Here is a 24,648-nt window from a genome sequence, read left to right on the forward strand (position 1 = left end):
AAAAAGATTTATATGTTCTGTGTACAGAGAAATAGATACCTATTCCTGCCAGCAGCAAATCTCAATTATATGGTACAGAAGTCAAACTACCTGGGTTTTTTTTATCTTTCATAAAAGCCAGATGTTTTAGTCCTTGATTTAGCTTCCCCCAAAAAGTCTGCCAGCTACATCAGATTGTAGCTGATATCTACAGTCGCTTAAGTAAAGTGGAGAATCAGAAGTACAGTGGGTTTCTATCACCTAGTGATAGGTAATCTTAAAAGCAACACTTTGCTTGTTTTGTGGCATATACTACATGGCATTTAGCCTGAAATATTTCAGGCACTATCCCAAGAGATTAATATAAGCTGACGCAGTTAGTTTTTCAGTTTTTGTTAAGGTAATCATATCACTCCCACTGCTGATGCAGTTTACTGCGAGAAATTGGAATATGCTGTAAATGGCACAGAAGAAATCACGTAGAGACTCACTGGTAATCATAAGCATAACAGCAACTTAAACACTGTTATCGTCCACAGCTTTCGATACTGGTACAGCAGGAGACCAGTGAAGAATAATAAATTGTCTAAATGCCTGAGAAAGAAACAGAGAGGAAGGAGGAATTTGCAGTTCACACTGTCTGTGTAGGCTGGATTACACAGAAGAAAACACAGTGTACTCCAGGACTGTGTTTAATAATAAAGGGATTTGGTAGTGGAAAAATCTCAGAATTAAAAAATGAATTATGTCTGCTACATGTTTTCTAAACATGTTTTCTAAAGGAAATGCAGAATGTAGAAAACTTAAGGTTTTAGATATGAAGATGACATTAATAGGGTGATATTTATTTCAGGCCTTATGAGTTTTATGTGGATTACCTATGATTTCTTGAGCTGCCCGAATGCATTGGCTACACATCTCAGAACCTCTATAAGATATGGCTCTGTTGGCATCTCTATGGTCAATTCTAAGTTAGAGAATAGCTGTGGAAAGCTTGTGAGGTTTATTAGGGAAAGGTTTCCTGATGTCTTCTGACATGTGGAAACAGCAAAATTAACTCCATCAAACTCCACTTTGATCCCGCAAATAATATCAACATAACTAATATGAAGATGAAAATCTTGAAAAACAAGAGTACAAAATAGAATTTTAATATTTTGTATTTACTTATGGGTACATAGGGAATTTTAAATCTCTGCTTAGAACTTGCTGTTCAGTTCTTTGCAATTTGTTCCTTTCTGCTGTTGCTGATGATTTTGCTGTGGTACCAATAAATCTTGCTAACACAATGGCATTTAGTTATAATTTAATGTAACTTCTTTCCATTGTTTCCCATCCATACCGTAGATGGTAGAACTATGTAAATTAACCCACACAAACTTATCACTTTCCAATAAGTGAATAATTGCAAATGCAGCTTTAGTGACTGAGATCAGTGATTTGTAACAGTTGCCACATGTTGAATAGGCTATTGGAAATATTCTTGCCAAAAATCTTTTTGCAGAACAGGAGGTACTTGCGTTCTGTGATTCCATGAAAGCTGGAAATTGGTCTTTGCTCTGAGGACTCATTATAATCCCTGCAGATGATGATTGAATACTATAGTTTGATATGGAAAAGAGGGAAAACTAAACCCCTGTTTCTTTTCTTCTTTTTCAGTCTAGTTGGCGAAGAGATAGAGACCAAAAAATGCCACCAGCAACAGGAGCACCTGATTACCCGCCTCCTGATGGAGGCTGGGGATGGGTTGTGGTCTTTGGGGCTTTTATTTCCATTGGATTTTCCTATGCATTCCCCAAAGCCATCACGGTGTTCTTCAAAGAAATACAAGAAATCTTCCACACATCTTATAGTGAGATAGCTTGGATATCATCGATAATGTTGGCTGTCATGTATGCAGGAGGTAAGAGATTTGTGAAATTTGTAAATACCATTGTTTGTTTGGGTTTTTTTCCTATGCTCTTAAAGCCTTTTTTTCCCCTTAGGGCCTTTTCTTTGATCCTCTTCCTGACTCTATTTTGCAGTTTTTTCCTGAATTCACAATTTCTGAGAGAATCATTTTTCCAACAAATCAATAGCCAAGTAACTTCATCTGGGTCTGGGGGTACATTTCATCAGTTTTCACTGCCTTTGTGAGATCTCTCAGTATATCTGATGATGGAGCTTAATCATAGAAATTTATTTTTATAGGGTTCATTATTCAGGCACAGGTATTCCTGTGTAGTCAGGGATTTTACATCTTGTCCTCATTTGTCCTAAAATCCTACTTTCCACTTAGGCCAAGAGTGATGTTTTAAACAAGCCATCTGTATGACAGCTAAGATGCAGACAGTCTTATTTTTGGGACTGAACAATAAACATAAATTCACTCATATCTTTTTTATTGTGAATAAGCAAACAAAGAACAAGACAGATGAAAAAGGATTTTAAAGTATAAAGCTATGTTTAAGAACTGTCAAACCTGCTTTGACAGGTTTTTGTGTCTATCAGCCCCAAAGACTAACTTGTTAAATTCTGCTTGGTTTCTTCATTTTTTCAGAATTTTTTTTCTTTTTTAGGTATTGTTGAGAGCTAGCTGCTGCTTAGGCAAAACACTTATTCGAGCAGTCCAGAGGTCTGAATAAGAGATTAATTCAGGCAATAGATCTGGCATTTCCCTTTCTTTTGATGTTATAAGGTCTAAAACATCTCAGACTATTTGCAGTGATGGAGCAATTAAATGCATAGATTTATAAATGTGTGTATATGTATAAATCTATATACATAGATTTCTATATACATAGAAACTGAAAACATTGCCCCAGTAGCATATTGAGATTGAAACTCTTTAATCACTGAAGAGCATCACTCCAGTATTTTTCAGAGCTGATATCTGTGTAACAGCAAAGTATTATCAGGTCCTACAAATGATCTATGGAAGGGTGCATGAAGCCTCATAGCATGGTAATTTTTATCACTGATTTCAGCCTACCTAAGTTTTGACACACGAATGGCCCCAACTCATTTAGCAGTCAGGGAAGGGAGGAACGTTCCTACAGAGAGGAATTCAGGCTACCTGAGTTGCCCTCTCTAAGTACCTCTTTTTCCCCTCTAACTATAATAGTGAAGCTGAAGCCAGCATAGCATTAGCTTAAGCACCTCAGGTAAGTATTTTTCAGTTGATGAGAGGGAAAAATGGGTCTTTTCTCAAATGCTGGCAGTCACAGAGACACATCTTGACAAGAGGAATCAATATCAACAAAAGCTTCCTGTTCAGATATTTTGATCTATTTTTATTCATATACTAGTAGAGAATCATAAGTTATTCATATACTAGTAGAGAAATATAAAGGATTTTATAGGACTGGCAACAATAGGCAAGTGATTCACCGGGTGAAGAAGTAACTCAGTACAAATAAGACTGAAGTAAAAGACCAGGTGTGTCCCGTCACATTCAGGTCCCCTTTAATGTATCTGTTTCTTAAGGGTGCATCAGCACGTGCACTGTAGACTGTAACTTGTAACTGTGGAGGCCCCTGAACAAGTGCTGAACCCATCTGGAACACGGGAAAAACAAGTGTTGAAAGGCTGGAGTTTTTTTCTGCTTTTGCTATGCTGTGACTTGCTGACCTGGGCTCTTTTAATCATGTGAAGCAGGTTTGCTTTACAGCGCAGGTGCTGTTTTGTTATGTTCTTTGAATAGCATTTAATTTATGCTGTTTCTGTCGGGTCAAAGTTCACCCAGGTTTTATTAACAGTACAGATGCAAATTTCAGAACATTTAGCTGTGGTCATATTTATCTGTGAGTTTCAATGTGCACAACTTTTTATATAGAATACAAAGGATTTAGTACTCCTGCCTTTTTTTTTAATACTTCTTTTACTGTTCTGAGTACCAGCATACTAACTTCATCTCTACATCGACATTAAAAATTACAAAATTATTTGCTATTCATTCTGATAACACCTACCCCAGTCACTATGAAGATTATCAGCACAGGAACAGTAGGCAAAGTTGTTTGGATATCTAGTTACGGACTCGTGATTTTAAAATGCTGAGAATGACAACCCTGCCTCATATAAACACTCTTTGAAGCCATACCTTCTCTAGGACTACTTCCTAAAAAATAGGCCATTTAGACAATCACTGGCAGAATATGAAATAGCTATCAGGAAAAACATTTCTGAAGGAAGTCACTTCATTGTTTTTGTTGTCTGAAAGTGGTTTGATTCTTCCTTCATATTTGATGTGCTGCAATGTGAAATACTTGTTCAGGCCATGAGTACAAGGTATATTGTTTACTGTGAAGTGTGGTACGTACATCTGCAATGAACACTGTTCATCATACTACTAATTAAGGTAACCTGAAAACATCTAAGATCTGCCATCCTCATTAGAGCTTAGCATTCAACCTATTAATCACCCCATTGGGGTCAGTGAATAAGTCAGAGTCTGTGCAGACACTTTTTGCTTTAGAGGCTGCAGCCTCTTGCAGTAATTAGCTGGCATCTGTGTTTCAGCAACAAAATATTAACTTACCTTTCAGTGCCTGAGAAAAAAAAAAAGAAACCAATAAAAGGCATCCAGTAAGGAGCTAAAAGAATGTTAATTATGTTTATCACTTACTTCATGCTTAGAATAAATGGCATTAAATTATAGCAGACCATCTGGCAATCCATATGGTCTCCTGCAGTTCTGGTTAATTCCAGCAAATAGGTCAAGCACAGCATTCACCCTGTTAGGAAAGCACTAGGCAGAGGTGACAATTCTGATAAATCAAATTGATATGAAACTCCTTTTCCCTCTCAGTCTGGCACAATATGCACGTACATCCTGTTTTTTGTTATGTTTTGAGGGGTTGGTTTGTTTGTTTTCTTAAACTCTCTCTTCCACCATCCACCACCCCTCAAACCCATCTCCTGAATCTTTTTTAGAGTTTACTAAAAAGCCATCCCAAAAAGCAAGATGTGATGTGATCAAGGTTACAAGCCTCAAGGTTGCACATCCTCTACTGTTCAACCCGTGCTTGATAAAAGCATCCTCTGGAGAAGAGCAGTAGTTCAGTCTCCATGGTAACTCCTTCTTCTGCCTCTCTTGAGCAGAGACTGTCAATTGCATTAAATTAAGGGTGATGGTTTTGTGATGGATTCCTACACCCAAGGGACTGAGATTGAGACCACCAGACTTTTGTTACTGGAGGACAGAAGCTGGGATAAAATGGAATTAGTTGAGTTATACTGACAGGACAGGCTGTATTTCTGTATGTGTGCAAGCACATACATTTATAAAATGCGTCTCCATGTATGTATTCACATATATATGAACTATGTATGTATCCATATACTTATAGAGCCATATTTCTGCTCTAACATGTGCAAACATCAAGGAACTAAAGAAAAAGATAAATACATTTGACCTCAAATTTTCTTAGTTCATTCTTCTCTTTTTCAAAACTTTACCTCTCACTTTGTGCAGCATTAACAGCCAAAGGTGATTAGGGAGCCTCTTATCAGAACTCTATCTGTTTCCAGTAAAAATGTTTTCATTGTTTTCAGTGTGGGTTTGATGGGAGCCATAGTGGCAGCTATGAAAGCCATGTGACAAGTCTGGTGATTTCAGACAGAGCTGACCTTGAGTTTTAGATTTCCTCAGGGAAAAAGCAGTTTGTTTACTCACTAGGCTTTAACTCTTTTTCTGTCATTTTTTCAAGGACAATTTCAAAGGACAACTCCCAAGTTTGGGCGTTTTGTTTCTTTTGTTTGGTTGTGGTTTTTTTCCCCAAAAAGAACTTTTTGGGTCTGACACTGGGTTAAGAAGATCAGCTTGAGAGCTGATAAATTCTTCAAGCCATACTCAGCTGTGAAATGAGGGACAGTTTTGCTGGTCTAAAGTTCAGAAAACAAAAAAGGTTCATTTACATTCTGGCTGATATTTCTAAGTAAATAATTTTAAAAGCATCTTTAGACCCCTTTTGAAGAAAGATGCTAAGTGTATGTAGTAGGCATTACAATTTTTCAAAACACATTTATAATTAGAAATGGAATCATTTATTCTCTTTTTCTTTCTTCTGTATTGCTTAAGTTACTCAAGTTTGAAGTTAAGTATTTCCAAGCGGTAGCAAACCCTTAAAGGATTTTTTCATGTGACAGCACGAAAGCAACCTATAGACAAGTCCTCATTTTGACTTTGTCAAATGTTAATTTGGAAAATAACATATCATATGGTATGTTCAAAATATTTGTGATTTTATCTCAGTGGGTGTTTTGGTGATATTGCTGCGAAGATGAAATGGTGCGCACAGTGGAGATGACAGTTGTGAAATCCATGTAACACAAACAACAGATGGTTATGGATTTTTACTTTTGGACAGGACCTGGTTTCCTACACTTTTCTTCCTCCCTGGTAACGTTTTCTAATTTTGGTTTTACAAATACTGGCAAGAGGAATTCAGTGGCCATGGATAAGGAGATTGAGAAGCTTTCTTGAATCAGCTTATCTCCTTTGTTGTCAGACAAGTGTTTTTCCCCATCAGAATATGCAAAGTGTTGAATTTTAATAACCTCCTTTAGAGTGTCCTTGAAAGCAGAACTTACCAACTTTCTGAATGCCTCATGGGTATAAGGAAATACTTCACATTTAGCCTAAAATATATGTAAAACATTGATGTCAAGTTAATTTCAGACTCACAGATAAAGGAAAAGGAGTCATAATGAGGTTTCGCAAGAATAGAGCATTTTGAAACTTACTAGCAAATGGAGATGAGTACAAAAAAGAGGTACCAAGACTAACAAAAATATTATAAATTTATATTAGTTCAGTTTTTAAAAAATAAGACCTGAATGCTAAAGCCTCTGAAGGGTAATACAGACAGGTTTTATATTTCTTGGAAGGCTTTGAGTTTCAGTAAAACTGGACCTTGTAGGGCAGTGTTCTGCAGTAGCAATGGCTGTTTTAAACAGATGCCTTCCTGGATGTTTAGGAAACACTCTCTAAAATGATCAGGGTAAGAAAAAGGAAAAAAAAAAAAACCCAAAACAGATCTGTTGTAGATGGTTTTAAACATTTTTTTTCAAACAGATTTGTTATCCTACATACAGGAACAAGCTGGTTTTTCAGTCTACGACTTGTTACATTTGGCTGAACAGATAAGATCTAATTGCTAAATATCCAGCGCCTTTTGGGGATCCAATTTTGTCAAGTTTTCATGAAACACAGGTTTTGCTGGAATCTATTGAGACATACTCAGGAAGCCAGTTTCAAAGTTAAAGACATGTTTACACTGAGAGAAATAAGGGGATTTTTGTCTTTTATTGTATGCTTATGTTAATTTTGAGTAATTGTCAGAAAGACGTTATGTGACATAGAGTTCCCACTGTGCTTCTACCAACCTCTTTTGGTATTCCAACCATAGGTTATTAGTAATGGTTTGATGCATATAATGACTTGGGGGACGTGGTTTAGTGGTGAACACAGTGGTGCTTAGTTAGTGGTTGTATTCGATGATCTTAGAGGTCTTTTCCAACCTTAACGATTCTATGATTCTATGATTCTATAGAAATATTTAATTAACTTGAGCTCTTTACTAAAACAGGTCTCATTTACAATGAGACAAAGTAGGCAATGTGGATTGCATAATAAATAATAGTTAATCACTCTTTTCCTTTGTAAGGCTTTGTATTTGTCTTGATCTTAATTTGGTTTTATAGCCAGGGATTTCTGTAAGTAACCAATTTTGACAGATTTTTTTATTTGCAAAAATTATTCTTTTTTATCTCCCTCTGAGTTTCAAGTAATAGGTCAAAGTCTAACAATAATAAATAATGTGCATCTAAGGGGCTAAAACTTTTGGTTTGTTTAAGAGAGGTATCAAGGGACAAACTTACGCCTTTGATATGTTCATTGGGCTTGTAAACCTTAGACGAAAGAATGCTTATTTTGTGTGTACTACTAATGTTGGATGAGTTCCCATATAGTTTTCCACTCGATCATACAATGATTGTGTTCATAATGTGTGTCGGGCAATTCAAAGGTAATGAAACAATGGTGTAGTGCAACTGGGAATCATGAGATATTTAAGCAGATACCAGAGAAGAGCTGCGGGGAAGGAAAAGTCTGTGTATACCATTGTAGTCACCCAGCACTTCAAATGAAATAATAAACCCAGCACTTTACAAAGAACTTATTATAGAATTTCAGTGGTCCATTGTTTTGGAATGTCTAAGAACTATTCCCTTGTTTATTTTGAAGGGTATATTCAAGGGAAACAAAGCTGTTCTGATATGTTTAGAAGGTATTCTAAGCCAGTATCAAATGGCAACAGCTGAGACTTACTGTGATTCATAAAGATATGTAGTTCTGTAGTCATTAACAGAAGTAAGTGGACCAGGGACTTAGTAACAGGTTTATGCTGATGGCAGAGGAACAACAGAAATCAAATAATTAGGTGGTTTTGGAATGTGTTTTATGATTATGTTAAACATTCTTTTAACTGATTAACTGATTTTGAAGATTTTTGCAGAGATCAGATGACACGTATTTCAGTGTATATACCATATGAAGAGTTTTTGAAGAATCAGAACCTTTTCATCTAAGAGTGTAATTCTGTTAAGATTCTTCATGTCAAAGAGCACAAACAAATGCGGCTTTACTAGCTAATATATGTTTTGTTGGTGCATACAAGCAAAAGAAAAACTTAACTTTCTTTTCCACAAATTTTGGTATGTGTTTTTTTCATTGTCAAGAAACAGTTAAGTATTTTCACTGCAGTTCTACCTGGTTTTTGTTTGGGTGAATATCTACTATGACTAGACATCCAAATGAAAGAATGTGATAAAAACAGGAGATTGTACTGTGAAATAAGACATTGATTTCCTCATACAGTTCAAACACTTCTTGTAACACTTTCCCACTGATGACAGGAACTTGTGCCCTGTTTGCTTTTCTATGTGTAATGCTTTGAAACAGTTACCATTAAGTGCTTTAACTTTTAGAAAACTTTGAACGAATTAGTGGTATTACTACAGCTTTTTAGCAATAGTAGCTGGAGATTATATGAAGAGGATTTATGTGTTTAGTGTTCCTCAGCATAAGCACCTACATCTGATCCAGTTGTCTAGACATCTTCTGTTGTCAGTCAGTGAAAATGGGAATTTCTAATTCATCCCTTCCTAAGTTAAATGTCCAAAACAGATCAAATGAATCATGTTTGAAAGACGTCTCTGTCTTTCGAGTGCTAAAGGAATCCAGAGGAAAAGTTCTAATGTCCATTTTGCACACATCTGAGATGATGACACCTTACATGATAGTTGCCCTATACTAATACATTATATTTTGCTACCCAGAGACCTTAAAATATAAGAATGTTCTTGTTAGAGACATGCACCCATGGTTAGTGATTTTCAGCTTGTTATGTCTTTAAACTTCTTGTGTGTTGCATGGGTTATAATTCTCCCATGTTTCAGTGACACTGACTCAGTTGTGCTACTTTTAATACTATTAAAAATATTTGGTTATTTTAAGATTACTTTCTAGCTAGTAAATCTTCTCTCATCTTGCAATGACTTTCCTCATACTCGCAATTCCTTTTCTTCCTTCACCAGCTAAGAAAAAAACACAACTGGGAGAATAACTGGTTTGTCTAATAGTTGGCCAGGTTTACATTCATTTGTAGCCGATTTTAAGCTGATAGAAATCTATGGATCTGTTGTATTTTCTTCTATTCTGTCAATGATTTGAAAGTTGAATATAGTTCCCTCTCTTTTATAATAAGATCCCCAAATACTTCTCTATCAGTACAAGCTTGCAGCACCAATTTTGTCATGATACAAACCTTACTCACTGCTCTCCTATGGAGGAATCCTTTCCTTTTCCTGGAACAGAACTTACTTGACTGAAATTTTTAGTTCTTTTGAAAGGATGAACTTTTCTGTCCTTCACATGTTGCTTCCAGATTTACAGGACTTCTGCAACGGCTTTCCGGATAGGAGTGGCGCAAGACAAGGCAGCAGCTGTCCTATTTGGCCTTCCTTAGAAGGAGGAATAATCTTAGGTCCTTGGAAGAAAAATTTCACTCAGAAAAGCTTCTAGAGGAGTTCTGTTCTAAATTGCTTGAATTATTGTCATATACTCAAATGGCAGAATTAATCCCCCCTTATTGTGGCATTTCTAAGCTTTAAGTGTGTTTAATTAAGTTGCTGAATCTTCTGTTACTTGCCTCATCAGAATAGTTGTAATGTCCAGAACAGCAAGTAAATAAAGTGCAAGTGGTTTTATTTCTGGACTGTCTTTTCAGGAACTATTCAGTCCATAAGAAACCAAAACTCCATAACTGTTACCATGAAACATTTAATTAAGAAACTTAAGGTTTTAAAACAGGAGAGAATGAACATTTTCAGTGATGATGTTACGCTCTTATCAGAGACTTGTAAAAGAACTACCTGGGACTGCACTCCAAGTATGGGCACTGGTGTTAATCCTTCAATACATGCTTAATTTTGAATACCTTAGTGATCTTATAAGGTTCAAAATTAAATTAAAATTTTTCCCTTACCTAAAGTCAACATATAAATGTTTATATATTTATGCAAATATATTTATCCTTAGGTGTTTGTAACGTCAAGATCTCTTGACAGTGTACCTTCAATGACTTACGTGCTTCCAGAGACACTCATTAAAATCTCGTTTTTATTTATATTCACCTTAAAAAGACATGATTCATAAATGATTTATGTATTTTTCCCAAAATATAAAAAAAAAATCGGATACGAGCTTTGAAGATTTACAACAGTTAAGCAAAACTAATGGTATTCAATTTATTGAAGTAATCATTTGATTAAACTTTTGTCTTCTTTGTTGGTAAGCTTATCTCTGCTTCATAAACAGAAAATAAAAATCTAAGGACACAGTACAATTTGACCTTAAATATGAGTGCCCTAACTTCAATTTTAATTTATTGGATTCCATAGAGTCTCAGTGCCCCAAAGTGCACTGAGGAGTGGAGAATCAGGCACTGTGACTGTAAGGATTGTTCTGATTTTTCATTGAAACAACAGACTCTGTAATGAAACACTTTCAGGTGTGACCTGAAATTGTATGATTCTCACATGAGAAGAGGATATAATCAATATTAGAGATGGTTGTAAGAGCTTGTGGCCCCTTACATGAATAATCACATTGGCTTAATAAGTTTTTATTGTCATAGAAAGGTATAGCAAATCTAAAAAAAGACACAACAAAACCAAACCAGAAACCACTGTCTTCTGTGGACTAGACTTGCAGAAGGACTACACCTCCTAGAATGTGATGTGGCAATTCATCTTCGAATAAGGTTCAACGTGTGTTAGGTGACTGCATTTACAATAATGAACAACACAGTCCAGCAGAATACTATAATAAGAAACTGTAGAGCTGCAGTTTTTCCAAGATGCTTTGGTTACAAAATGCAATATGGTACCTAATAGCCTTAAACAAAATGTTTGTAAATATTTTGAAAAGCTAAGAGGAAGAATTAGTTTATGGTAATGCCACATAGTTATATTTCTAATTTGTTTATTTGTATGGCAGAAGATGTTTGAGATATTACAGAGTGACTTTTTTGAAGAGTTTTAATTTAACTGAAAATTCTGAGACTTGAAATTTTTATTTCAGCTTGGGAATAAGCCCCACAAAATTGGCTCATGCAATGCTAGTTCTAATTTTCTGTATTGTTCCTTAAGAATCAAATAGCATGTCACATAACACATGTGGGAGTAGTTCTCTTGTCTTTCACACAGCACCATAGTTTATACCTGTGCAAAAAGTGTGCAAGGTAACATTTCCCATTGTGATTTAGAAGCACTTTATATTTACTTACTCAAATGTAAACAGTAGCATGAGTGCAAAGCACTTGACCCTATGCTCAGAGAAACAGAGCTGATGTGGCAAATGGAATTAAGACAAGAGCAAATTTGTATCATGGAATTTCTTCCAGACTATTTCACTTGATGTTACAAAAAATTTACCTGACAAGGTATTCAGATATACATATTGCCTAGATCAGTCAAAGTTCTAACCAATTGCTTTCCAGTAAGATGTATTATGACTTACTAAAGAGACATAGATCTTCCTGTAGGAAGAAAGTAATCCTTTCCTCAGTAAACCTAAGTAATATTCTCCTCACAGGCACAGATTTTAAATCCTTGCAGAAGCAGGTATGTTTCACTGGATTATTTTAATATGTTCTTGCTGAAGAATGTCACCGTAACTCTTCAGATGAAAGGTGGCTTCAGGAATGCATGATATGTAGGCAGAATCTGTAATACAAATCATGAGAAGCCTATATTTTAATGGGCACTAATTTATTATTGTGAATTTATGATGTATCACAATCATTAGAAGGAACCTCCTTGACATTACTAGGTGGAGATTAAGGTTTTTACCAGTGGCAGAAAGAGCACGCAGGTAAACCTGCTTTTTAACGCAACAGGTGAAAACCCCCACCTTGTTCAAAAGCCACACAAATACTATCTTCAAGCAACAAGATGGGACTAGGTTACCAAGCCACTTCATGTTGCTTTTTGCAGGAGAGCTCAAATATTCCTTGTTCATGCAAGCAGACCTGATCTAGACTTCCTAAACCCCCACATTTTCAGAAGATCTTGTCTATAGAGGTGTATCCTCTGCCGGTACAAGGGAGAGGACTGTGTAGAGAACATGATAAATGTTGTTTCCTCTCTAGTCCAGGTGAAACACAAAGGCCATAAAGACCTTTTCCCAAATCCTTCATAATATATTTCTTTTCCACTACTTAAGTCCCAGGCTTCGTATACTAATTTTTCATGACTCTTTCACTCCTCACTGGGTCATAATTTATGATAATTTTTGTTGAGTCCACAGAATAAATGCCATGTGACTCTACATAGAGAATATGTGAAAATGTGAAAGACTTGTCAAGTAAAGCTCTTTCTATTGTAGATGGAAATCTAAAAATGACAGTTCAATGGCAAATTCAACTCTGATGACAAAAAAGTATGTGAGTTGGATATGAGAACAGGCAAAGATAAACTGGCATCTACTCTGATATATAGATTAAAAATAGGTACCTGATTTCTCTTTCAGTTTGATTGGATAGAGTTATTCGGAGACATGAATTTTGCTGTATAAGGCTAGGGAGAAGCAAGGAAAATATAATGAGAAGAGATTAGAACTCGCTCTTAAATTATTGATTAATCAGTAAATATTTTCCTGAATATTATTGTTTTTAAAAAGCAGTTAAATGTGGATTGTCTTAAGTAAATTGGAGAGTCATAGACTCAGAGTCATAGAGCGGTTTGGGTTAGAAGGGACCTTAAAGGTCGTTTAGTTCCAACCCCCCTGAGACAGGAAGGGACACCTTCCACTACACCGGGCTGCTCAAAGCCCCATCTAACCTGGCCTTGAACACTTCCGGGGATGGGGCATCTATTTCTCTGGGCAACCTGTGCCAGTGTCTCACCATCCTCACAGGGAAGATTTTCTTCCTAATATCTGATCTAAACCTACTCTCTTTCAATGTGAAACCATTAGTCCTTGTCGTACAACTACATGCCCTTGTAAAAAGTCCGTTTCCATCTTTCATGTAGGCTCCCTTCAGGTACTGAAAGGTCACCCTGGAGCCTTCTCTTCTCCAGGCTGAAAAATTCCAACTCTCTCCGCCTTTCCTAATAGAGAAAAAGTTCCATCCCTCTAATCATCTTCACAGCCCTGATGTTATACTCTGAACTTGTGGAACACTTTCAGAATTTGTACATGTTCACTAAGTTGTCCCCAAAGTTTCCACTTCTTTAAGTGTGTAACAAAGGCTACTGCTTTAGGCACAGCTGCAATAAAAAATGCACTGAAAAATGGAAAGCGTAACATAAGTCTTGTTACTATTTTTGATCAAGAGTATAATATTTTGATAACTTTGGGCTGTTCACTATTCTAATTTTGACTTTTTTTCTAGCCATTTAACAGTTTATATTGCTTTTAGTCTTTTTGACCTGGAAGACAAGGTTACTTTACATATCATTCTATAATTTAACAGATTTTTCTCAATATAAATGCATCCTATTTTTTTCACTTATCTGAAAACAGGAAAAAAGCCCACAAATGAACTTCCACAAAGATTCTCAGTTTTAGTTGAAAACTAAATGTAGTTTGGAAAATACTGGGAAAAGGCAAATTCTGTGACTGGTATTATCCCATTAATATACTACCATTGTCTGCATTTATACTCTAAATAGGTGCCAAAAACTAATGAGAATGCTTAGTTCCCATTTTGTATGGTATTCTTTGAAACATAAATAAATTCCCTTCACCCTTCTGGTTCCTTTACCCTTTTTCTTCTCCTTGCTCCTTCCTCTTACCCTTTCCCTCTTTCTTTCCATTCCCTCAGCATTTATTATATTGTTAAAAAGAACTGTGTCTTGTCGATACCACCTAAGGAGTCTTTCCGCTGTGCTTTTTGCAGCTGGACTTGTCTATCTTGCATTGGCCTTTTCAGCCACCAGCACACTTGTAGCAAATGTGGGTAGAGCCCTTCCCAAATCTTCATTCGCGAAGCCTAGCCATGATGATTAAATATTAATATTATTAAATATTTACCTTACACAGTTCTTTATAAATGATCTGATTTTTGGGTTGTAAGGGAATTTGAGAAATTCCCACACGTAAGCTTCTAAATCTTAGAAAGATTTAGCCATATGTGAAAACCACCATATGTATTTGATTGGATAGTACAAATATAAATTATAATTAAAATTATAAAATAATGTTTTAGCATTTTTTTCTATAAAATAGGGTTTAAGCTTGATGATACTAATGTGTTAAATGCATTCGGAAATAATCTTGTTATTGACAATGACCTAAATATGATGACCTCTCAGGACGCTTCCAAGTTATAAATTCATCTAGATTTATACTTCTCATCACATATATTCTAAATACGTAGATGAGATTTAATGATCCACTCATGATCCATAATTCACAGTAAGTGGTCTGTGAAAACATCGTGGGTAGTAGACTGAGTATTTTCAACTTGAAGTTTAATTATACAGTGCAAAATTGAGACCAGAAAGGAATATGATAAAGGAGCAACTGGGAAGAAGCAAGTATCTTGTGCTTTCTCTGAAATTACATATTATCGCCTGTAACAATATATAAGGAATAATTTCCAAGCTGAGTTAGTTATAATATTATTCTGGAAGAAGACAAATACACTGTAGGATGATGTGCAGGATGAAAATGGGATATTGTATGAACATTAATATGATGGGCAATTTGTAGAAGACAGAGAAATCCAAATGACAGTACTAATCTTAACTGAAATTGGCTGAATTTTTCACAGCGAATGCATTATCTAAAGAATGTACTGATTTGAGTTGTAGAGAATGTACCCAACATTCATAAGAACTGCTAAATAGCCTGAGCAAGGTCTTCTGAAGTATTTTCTATGACTTTTTTGCTCTCTACAATTCTTCTAGGCTTCCAAATGACAAAGTATTATTCTGCTTCCAGGAAAAGTATCTAGAGATAATTTTAAGTAGGGGTATACAAATAGTGAATGAGAATAGGGAATAATAAATAGGAAGTGGTGAGTAATGAACATTTACGAATATTGTGTTCACATATGTATATACGGATTTTCAGAAAAGACAGTCATTCCTCAAAGAGAAAGAAATTAAGAAGGAAAACCTTTGTAACTGTCTAGTAACATATTCAAGGAAAATGTCTATGAAGAATTAAAAAAAACTGTTTGGGGTTTTTTTTTGTAGGGTTTTTGGGGGTGGTTGTTTTGCCTTTTTTTTGTTTGGTTGGGTTTTTTTGGTTTTGTTTTTTTTTTAGTTCCTAACAATTATCTCTGAGATTAACAACATATCCCTTATTTTCAAGTTGCTGTAATGGTGACAGTATATACTGTAATCTCTCTTTCTTTTCAGTTTTATGCTCTGCAGAAAATCGTGTCCCCTTTGTAAGAGCAGAATATACAGAACTTGTTTAGCAGTCTAGTTCACACATATTTGTAAAGACAAATTTGATAGCTAAAAATTGTAATCTGCTTTGGCAAGGCACAAAGTACTAAACACTAAGTCTTCAGTTACAGATTTTCAAGTTCTTTGGAACTGAAAGAGTTAGTTCAGAAGGTTTCAGGTGAAAAATACTTACAAATGGAATAAGTACCTTCTATTATCCCAGAAAAAAAACCCTCATTTTTGTCATTAGGAATCCAACAACCAAACGAGGAAAAGTGTTGGGGTTTTTTTTTATTTTTATGGATGTGTTTGTGTGAATATGTAGCCTCCATGTCTGGGTAAAGCAGTTTTTTAGTAAGATTATTTTTGAGACAGAAAAACTATTAGATAGAAATATTGGATAGCTATGAGTGAACCTCAGGTTTTTGATTAGTACTAATTTCTCTTTGTTCCCTGAAAGTGGACATACTAGGATTTATTTTAATATTTTCAGAAATGTGATACTTCTTTCAATACATGTGCTAAAACACAGATATTACCAAATTGAACTAAACCTTTCCCTTGCAACCATTCACAGAGAAAGAAGGAGCAGCCACTGATGAATGGATAACGCTTCAAAGATGAGACCCGTGAAAGAAAACCACTACACATTTTCATGAGCAATATGAGTTATGCCTCATTAAATTCCTGCTGAATCCCTGAAAGGGATGAAAATTTAATTTATTATTAATACCTTGTATATTCTATACTGCTATAGATAATTACATTTATTAATATTTATATATTAGTATTATTATCTTTACTGTATTTCTAGGGGAGAAAAATCAGGAAGTCCTTGTTTGGTTTTCCATTTGAAGAAGTAACTTTTAATGGTGCAGGTTGTGAATTCCACAGTAATATTATTCAAGTGAAATCTCCAGAACATTTTTTGAGGTTTCCTATTCCTGCAAGCCTGTGAAGTCCTGAGGAGTTAATTGCTGTTAAATACTAAGTTTTAAAATTAATTGGTTTTTATTCTGGATAAAAATTTCATTCATTCTTCCCAGCACTTCATATTTGCTACTGAATTTTCTAATGTTCGTGCTGATACACTACATGCTCAAGTTACAAGCTGATTGCTTTGGTTTTCTGTGAAGAAAAGAACATTTTTTTGAGAAGATAATTTGCAATGAAATATCATGTGCTGATGCTATTTGCATCTATCCCAATTACAGAGGCTTGCAGATCTTTTTTTGAAAAATATGTGCCTGGTGTTACAATATATCTATTTATATACAACTCTCTTATAGGTTCTTTAGTTCCATCTCATCACTAGCTTGTTCCCTCCTTTCTTCTCTCTTGTTTGTCACCTTTTTCTAGATTGAAAGACTACTTTTTGCAAATATCTATGCACAGGCATCACTTTACTCGGTAATACTGAAGGTAACAGGAAAACGAATAAAAGGAGAGTTAAAAAATGCTGAAATATTTTGCTGCATCTGATTCCCATTCACAACTTTTTTAGTCGGTGATCATATATGCTTCTGAAATCTGCTGAGTGTTCAGCAGCTCATAGAATTAGACAAATTTCCTATTAAATATGATGAAGTTTGATATCACTCATTTCAAAAGAAAGGTCGTAATTTCTCTTAAAGTCTTCTGCATTGTGATCAAGTGGTTTTAACCTTTCATGAAAAAAATTCTGCAGCAGAGCATGCAAAACATAATTAATACAAAGCATTGATACGTATCCATGAAAATAATAATCAGCTTGGCTACTCCTTGATTAAAAACTGGGCATTTTTCCAACCTTTTAAAATTCATGGATATAGAGTAATTTGCTAACTTGAAGATGTTTTCTACATTACATGGTCCATAATTCCATACACATTCGCACCCTAGCAAACAAGGAAAAAAACCTGTAAGCTAAACAACAGCTTTAATCAAAATACGTAAAACCCTTGGTTCATGTCTCTGATGTATCACTGGAAAACAAACATAAAATACCAAGGCAGATCAGAGATCTGTAGTTCCTGCATAAAAGCAATACATTTAGAGCAAGTTCCAGCACCACTGATTGCTCATTTTGTTTCTTCTGAACATTTCAGGAAAAAGACAGCTTAAATCTGCAGTCAGACATATGTTTTTCTGACTTAAACAGATCAGTTCAAAATTATCAAAGGTAACTTTTTTGGGAGGAGGAACCATGAAGAATTACTATGTTTCATATAAACGTCCTAAGGACTAGCTGAAGGTCAAATTAATCTTCATTAGAGATCAAGGATAAAAACTTGATAGACTTCAAGGCTCCTTCAGGACACAAGTGAGAATGTGAGCATTCAGAGTAATGACACTGAGGAAATGTAGTTAAGAAGTGGCGAGCAAAATGTGATGGATGGTTGAATGACTAACTGCATCCTCCCTTGCAGATTGTGCTTTCAGCTGCTGAGCTATCCTAACTCATAGTCTGGCAACCCATTTCTGTTTGGTGGTATTTATTGCAAGAGCATTTTTTTTCTCTTTGCTTTCTGTCAAGGTTATTATATTATCCAGGTTTATGGAATCAGAGCAGCTAGTTGTAAATGTTATATGAAATGGAAAAAAAAAATCTACCAAATGCACAGAGGAACTACAGAGAAAGCTTTCCAGCAATTGTTGAACTATGTTACTTTCATTGATGTTACACAAACACATAGGATATGTCAGAAATGCAAGTTACCATTCCCAGGAACATGATAAATAATCTAACATAGAAATAGGTGCATGACATTTTAAAATTTTCAAATTTATTGATATTATTTTTATTTTTTTTTTCTGTCTGCCTTCTCTAAAGCCTGCCCAAGAGTACTGAAAGAATTTAACCAAAGGTTTTTGAACTAGAGATAAGACTGTCACGGAATGCTTAGTAATTTGACTTAGTCCTGCTTGAGAAAAACAGCATATTTTGAAGGTTTTTTCCAGCTTAATGAACAGGTTTTAAACATGTTCAGAATCAATTTTGAGTTACCTTTCCTCTGAATGCCAGAGATAGCAGTCCTATAGCAGTACTAAGTATTTGCTTAAAGCCGTTGCAGTTGAATGAGTTTTTGCAAGTGGACTTCATATTTTGTAAATAAAAAATAAGAAAAAAGAAAAAAAAGGGAAAGAGAAAAAGAAAGTTAAACTGATCTTAGTAAATAGTTGATACTAATATTAATTCTTGGAGCTCCTTGGGTTTTTCCAGGCTTGTAGGAAACAGAAATAAAAAACAGAACTGGGATGGAAAGATATCTGCATTGACTTTGCAGAGCAGATGTCTGAAAATGTGTTTAAATCACTTGACTTGATAGGATGCAATCTACAGTGTAGCATTAGTGCAATTTGAAATAGCATATTGCATTTATTTTCAACTTCTTTCAGCTACTCCGTTTAAATAAACGTCATATTGTTCAGACTGAGTCATGTTGCTTTGGCTCGATGACACTGTGAACACTGTAATGACATTGTCAATATATATTTAAAAAATTAGCGTTTTATCATGAAAGTTCATCTCTAGTTCTATACTAAAATTAATGCAGGTGTAAAAATAAAACCATAAATGCACTGGCAATATGCAAAACAAATTACAGAATGATCTTTAATTATATCACTGCATTACAGCAATGAGAAATCATACTAGGACAAATGGAACAGATCCTCTTGGAAGCTGTGCTAAGGTACATGAAGGACAGGGAGGTTATTTGAGACAGCCAGCATGGCTTTGCCAAGGGTGAGGCCTGCCTGACTAATCTGTTGGCCTTCTTTTATGGAGTGACCATATTAGTGGACAAGGGAAGGGTTACAGATGTAGTTTATCTGGACTTTTGTAAAGCCTTTGACTTGGTACCCTACAACATCCTTCTCTCTAAATTGGAGAGAGATGGACTTGATGACTGGACTGTTAGATGGACAAGAAAGTGGTTGGACAGTCACATCTAGAGGGTAGTGGTCAATGGCTCAGAGTTATGATGGGCTAGGTGATGTTTAAGGTCCCTTCCAACCTGTGCCATTCTATGACTCTATGATTGTTTGATCTAGTTCCAACCCCACTGCCATAGACAGGGACACCTCCCACTAGACCAGGTTGCTCAAAGCCCCATTCAGCCTGGCCTTGAACACTCACAGGATGGAGCATCCACAGCTTCTCTGGGCAACTCTTTCTAGTGCCTCACCACCCTCACAGGGACGATTTTCTTCCTGGTATCTAATCTAAACCTGCCATCTCTCAGTTTGAAGCCATTCCCCCTTGTCCTGTCGCTACAGGCCCTTGCAAAAACTTTTTCCCCATCTTTCTTGTAAGGCCATAATTAGGTCATCCCAAAGCCTTCTCTTTTCTAGGCCAAACTATCCCAATTCTCTAAGCCTTTCCTCATAGCAGAGGTGCTCCATCCTTCTAATCATCTTGAGGTCCCTTCCAACCTAGGAAATTCTATGATTCTGCAAAGTAAATTAAACACTAAAACATAGATTATATGCTTCTAAAGAAACTTTAATTCCTACAATGAATATACGTATAAATTAGATCCAAAGATTACCTCATTATGGATGTAAAAGACAATGATGACAGTTTGATACTGCTAGTATCCAATTGCTGCTATTATAACCATTCTGACTAGTTATTATACATTTTTTCATCCCTCAGAGAAAGTATTGACTATTTATGGGAGAACTGTCTAAAGTATTTTTTTTTCATTTTGGTAAGAAAAACATTGATGAAAAAGAAAAGGCAGCAAGAATTCAAGTGTCCTAGATTCTATTATAGTTGCTGTCTTATTCCTTCTCACAGCCTGGTTATTTGCCTGAAATGAAAAGATATAAAACAAAAATACAGCTGGGAGAGTGTTAGCATATTATGATAATGGTCTTAAATTTGGTTTAGGAAGTGTATAATCTTCTGTGGCTGATGGTTTGTAGGTGTTAAGGGAGAGATCAGAATAAATATTCTTGTGGGTCTCCTGACTTAACATCTGTTACTTCAGGCTTTGGGAAAGTAGATTCCAAGATCCAGCAGTGCTTCAGTACATTAATATGCATTAATGTATAGCAAGATTTTGGCAGTGTTAGAGTATATAAACAGCTTAATCTTCTTTTAGCTAAGAAGAAAAAATATGCGAGAAATATAGACCCATGCTGGCATGAGAGTATTGCTTAAATAATTGTAGAAGATATTACATGTGAAATGAAATTTGTACATGGCTATAAAACATATGATGGCAAGCAAACAGCTGGAATTTATGTAGATTCGTCTATGTAAAGGTATGAATACGCAGTGTTTTATAAGACTCCAAAACCAAGTGTATGCACAGATGTCAGAAGAAAATTTTCAACCTACTTATCAGATTGAAAGGGTTCCTAGATAATTTAGGGAGCTTAAACTAACTTTATGGTTTATGGAACAATTAATATTCCCCACATGCACAAATTTTAAATCAAAATACTTGAATACACATAAAGAAAACTTCAAATTAAGTGGAGCTGTGGTGGTAAATACACATCACTAACTTAAGGAAAACATCTCAAAGAGAGTATTATGTTTAAAGGAATTTTCAATTCATCATACAGTCCAGATTTAGGTCATTTGGTAGTACAGAGTCAGACTGCTTTGCCTTTCCTCTTGTGGCTTCATCCACTGCCTACCTAAATTAATAAATCCATATTTGAACTCAGCTATCAGGTCTTGTAGGTGAAGCTAACATTGCCTGCTTTGATCTGAAGATCTGTAACTGGCCCGGTGCTCCTGGCCTAACTGCCACAGTGAAGATCAGCAGAGATGCAGTTTTCTTGTTCCTGATAAGGAACTGTCTGCACAATGATTTCCCTTAAAGGAGAGGGGAACTTAACATTTCTAGACAACCCTCAGAAAATGCAACCAACCAAACACTAAAAACAAATTTCTTCCCTAAACCCCTAAACAAACAAGACTGCCTCATTTTCCTGCAAGTCAGGAGAAAAAAGGAAGGATTGATGGAACTGTATTAAAATATATTAATGTTATAGTCAGTGCTCCCTTGGAGTGAATATTAGAGAAGAGCTTTGATTATGGTTGGAAAACTTTTGTCAGTGCATGCTGTCTTTTTGATTCGTAATTTTATTTAAAATGCTAAAAATATAGCAACAGTGTACAACAATCTTTTCTAATGTCAGTCTTCTCTTTTTGACACTTGATATCTGTGTGTGGATTTACATCATCTTTTTCATTTGCTCTCACAGCTTTCTTTCTGGCTTTTCATGCTGTCTTTGTTTAATGGGAAAAGAAACAGACTGCTAACAGGTCTATCTACATCATTCCTGAAGTATTTGTGTAAGGGTACAATTCCAAAATCTGTCTGTAGTGAATGAATCTAGAAATAGTGTTGTCAATTATTTCCCTGCTATGATACCTCTTTCCTGTGGAGTATTTACAGGACATTGGACACTTTGTGAATAATCCATACGACCAGCTCTGAGGAGCAGTAGGCCTCACTTGACATAACTTTGGAGGTTATTAAAAGAGTAATTTATAGTTGCAAGTTGTGTGAAACTGTATGTTTACAGTTGCAAGTTATGGGAAAACTGTGTGTATGTGACCGATAAAGAGAAAGCTGGAAAGTCCCCTGGGAAGTCCCTAAGGCGGATCGGTAGGAGGGACTTTGGACGGCGCAAATGACGTCAGGACGCGTGGACAGGGCATCAGGACCAATGAACTAAAGTCATGAAGCGCGTACACGGACTGAGCTATCCAATCGCTTTGTTGTACTCACGAACCCGGAAGGAGCTGACTGTATAAAAGCTAAGCCGTCTAAATAGTAAACTGAACATCGTTTGATCATATTAATCGTCTGTGCACTGTTTCTGAACTCCTGCCACTGCACTTTCCTACATTTTTCTGTGGCTCATCAAAGGAACATTTTAAGTAAGACTACAGCAAAGCAACATTTATTGCAATGATAATTCGAGGGAAGGTTCGAATGTTAACAAACATTAAATAAATGTTTCATTTTCAATTTTGTAAATATTTCCATCTCATCACAGGAAGAAGAGCTTGGAAATAATTTTTAAAATAATTTTTTAAATCATTATTTTGATATCTTTTAAGTGAAATACTGTTATTGTGTTTAGCAATAGCGACAATTAAATATTTTTTAATTGCCTTAGGTTTATTTTCAAAATAATAAATATTATTTGATATTAGGTTGAAACTTTTTGCAAAGAGTTCCAGTTAAAAGGGTCTTTCTTTGACTCAGGGAAAATATTTATGTAGTTTATGTATTTCAAACAGGCTTCCTTTCTAATTCAAACATGAGCCAAACCACTGATTTTCCAAACATAACTCTATAAAAAAAAAAAAAAGTTGTAACTGAAGTTATGCTTCAGCATAGTTATGAGAGCACAATTTTATTAAGACAGAAGAAATAAACGTGATACATTTGGGATGTGCTTACAGTGTAACTTCTCTGTCCTTCTTGTTTCACTACTTTCTCCATATGACCTCAAAGGGAAAAGCCTACCTTGTCACCATTCTGCTCAGTGGTTCCCCCCAAATGGAAGTAAAGAAATGTTAGATATGTCCTCATATAAGCTGCTGGTTGCATGTTTTAGTACTTCGTGTTTTAAAATCTTTTAATAAATCCCTGGAGTATTGTCTGTTTGGTGGTCCATTCCATGCTGAGGATGTTTAAGTCTGTTGATTTCAATATATGGTTATGCTTCAGCTGCAGTTCAGTGAGCAGCTGAGACCATCTCCTATGCTTCTGTCTGTGAAATGAGTCCTAATGCCTTAAGTCTGAGAATACTTTACCTTCTCAGTAAAATAGACACCCTGTTTATCCTCTATGCCCCACCTACCTTGAACTGGGCAGGAAAATAGATTGTCTTTACTGGTGACAAGCTGAGTGTACTGGCCAGTGACTGTGCTGCTTGGACAGGAAGCCTGTAGGACCTTCCCTCGACTCCTTGGCACCCAAGCTATTTAGTGAATGCACAAACTAAGATCTAAACATCACTCAAATCTTTACTTTCTACTCAAGTTAATTTCAAGTTGACCTCTGTATTCACAGAGCTATTAGAAAACACTGGCAGGCAGGCACAGGGCAACTCTATTGTAGAAGCTTTTTTGCATAAGGAAGTAAGCTAAAACTTGATCATTTGGCACATCCTTAAAGCTTCTGTTGTTGATATTCAGGTAGTACTTAACATCTGCTGCTGTCCATGATAATACTCTAATACATTTAAGGTAATTCAGAGAGTGGAGTCTATAATAACATGATGCCTGTGAAAGCACACTTTTAAACTTGGCTGGATTTGGCTTTTTCAAAACATGAAGTTTCTGGCATTTATTCCTTTAGATATTTTTTTAAAAATACTGTTGTTAGCGGTGCTGTTGCCAGTGAATGATTTGAGTGAAATCAGCTGCAGAGCATGGCATTCCACTTTATGCCATGTGCCTACTTTATCTTAAGTTTGAAACACATTGGTTTTATAATGTTGGGTTGGTTGATTGGATTTTTTTTTTCCTTTTTTTTGAATCGGGTAAGTTTAGTTATTGCAAAAGCAAGACTATTTGTAACGGTTTGGGCCAAATATAGTGCAGTCAGATGCTATGGAAGTTTACCTTAAGAGCCTTGACAACCTCTTAATCTTGATTTGTAGCACACCATCTATTCTAGTCATGGTCATTTAGAAAACATATAATGCATGTCATGCTAAATTGCACACTAGATGTTTGTTTAGTATGGATGCAATTAC

General features: G+C 35.6%; 1 protein-coding gene across 2 annotated transcripts in view; it reads left to right on the forward strand.

Annotated features, from left to right (window-relative positions):
* SLC16A7 (solute carrier family 16 member 7) overlaps positions 1-24,648 on the forward strand; it is an 81,443-nt gene that overhangs the window by 43,880 nt on the left and 12,915 nt on the right. For both annotated transcript variants that reach the window (XM_032687192.1, XM_032687191.1), the window contains exon 2: positions 1,639-1,882. In XM_032687192.1, coding sequence (XP_032543083.1) covers positions 1,669-1,882 — 214 coding nt within the window. In that variant the 5' untranslated portion in view covers positions 1,639-1,668. The remainder of the gene's footprint in view (positions 1-1,638; positions 1,883-24,648) is intronic.

This window comes from Chiroxiphia lanceolata, chromosome 5 (genome assembly GCF_009829145.1).
Source record: "Chiroxiphia lanceolata isolate bChiLan1 chromosome 5, bChiLan1.pri, whole genome shotgun sequence".
NCBI lineage: Eukaryota > Metazoa > Chordata > Aves > Passeriformes > Pipridae > Chiroxiphia > Chiroxiphia lanceolata.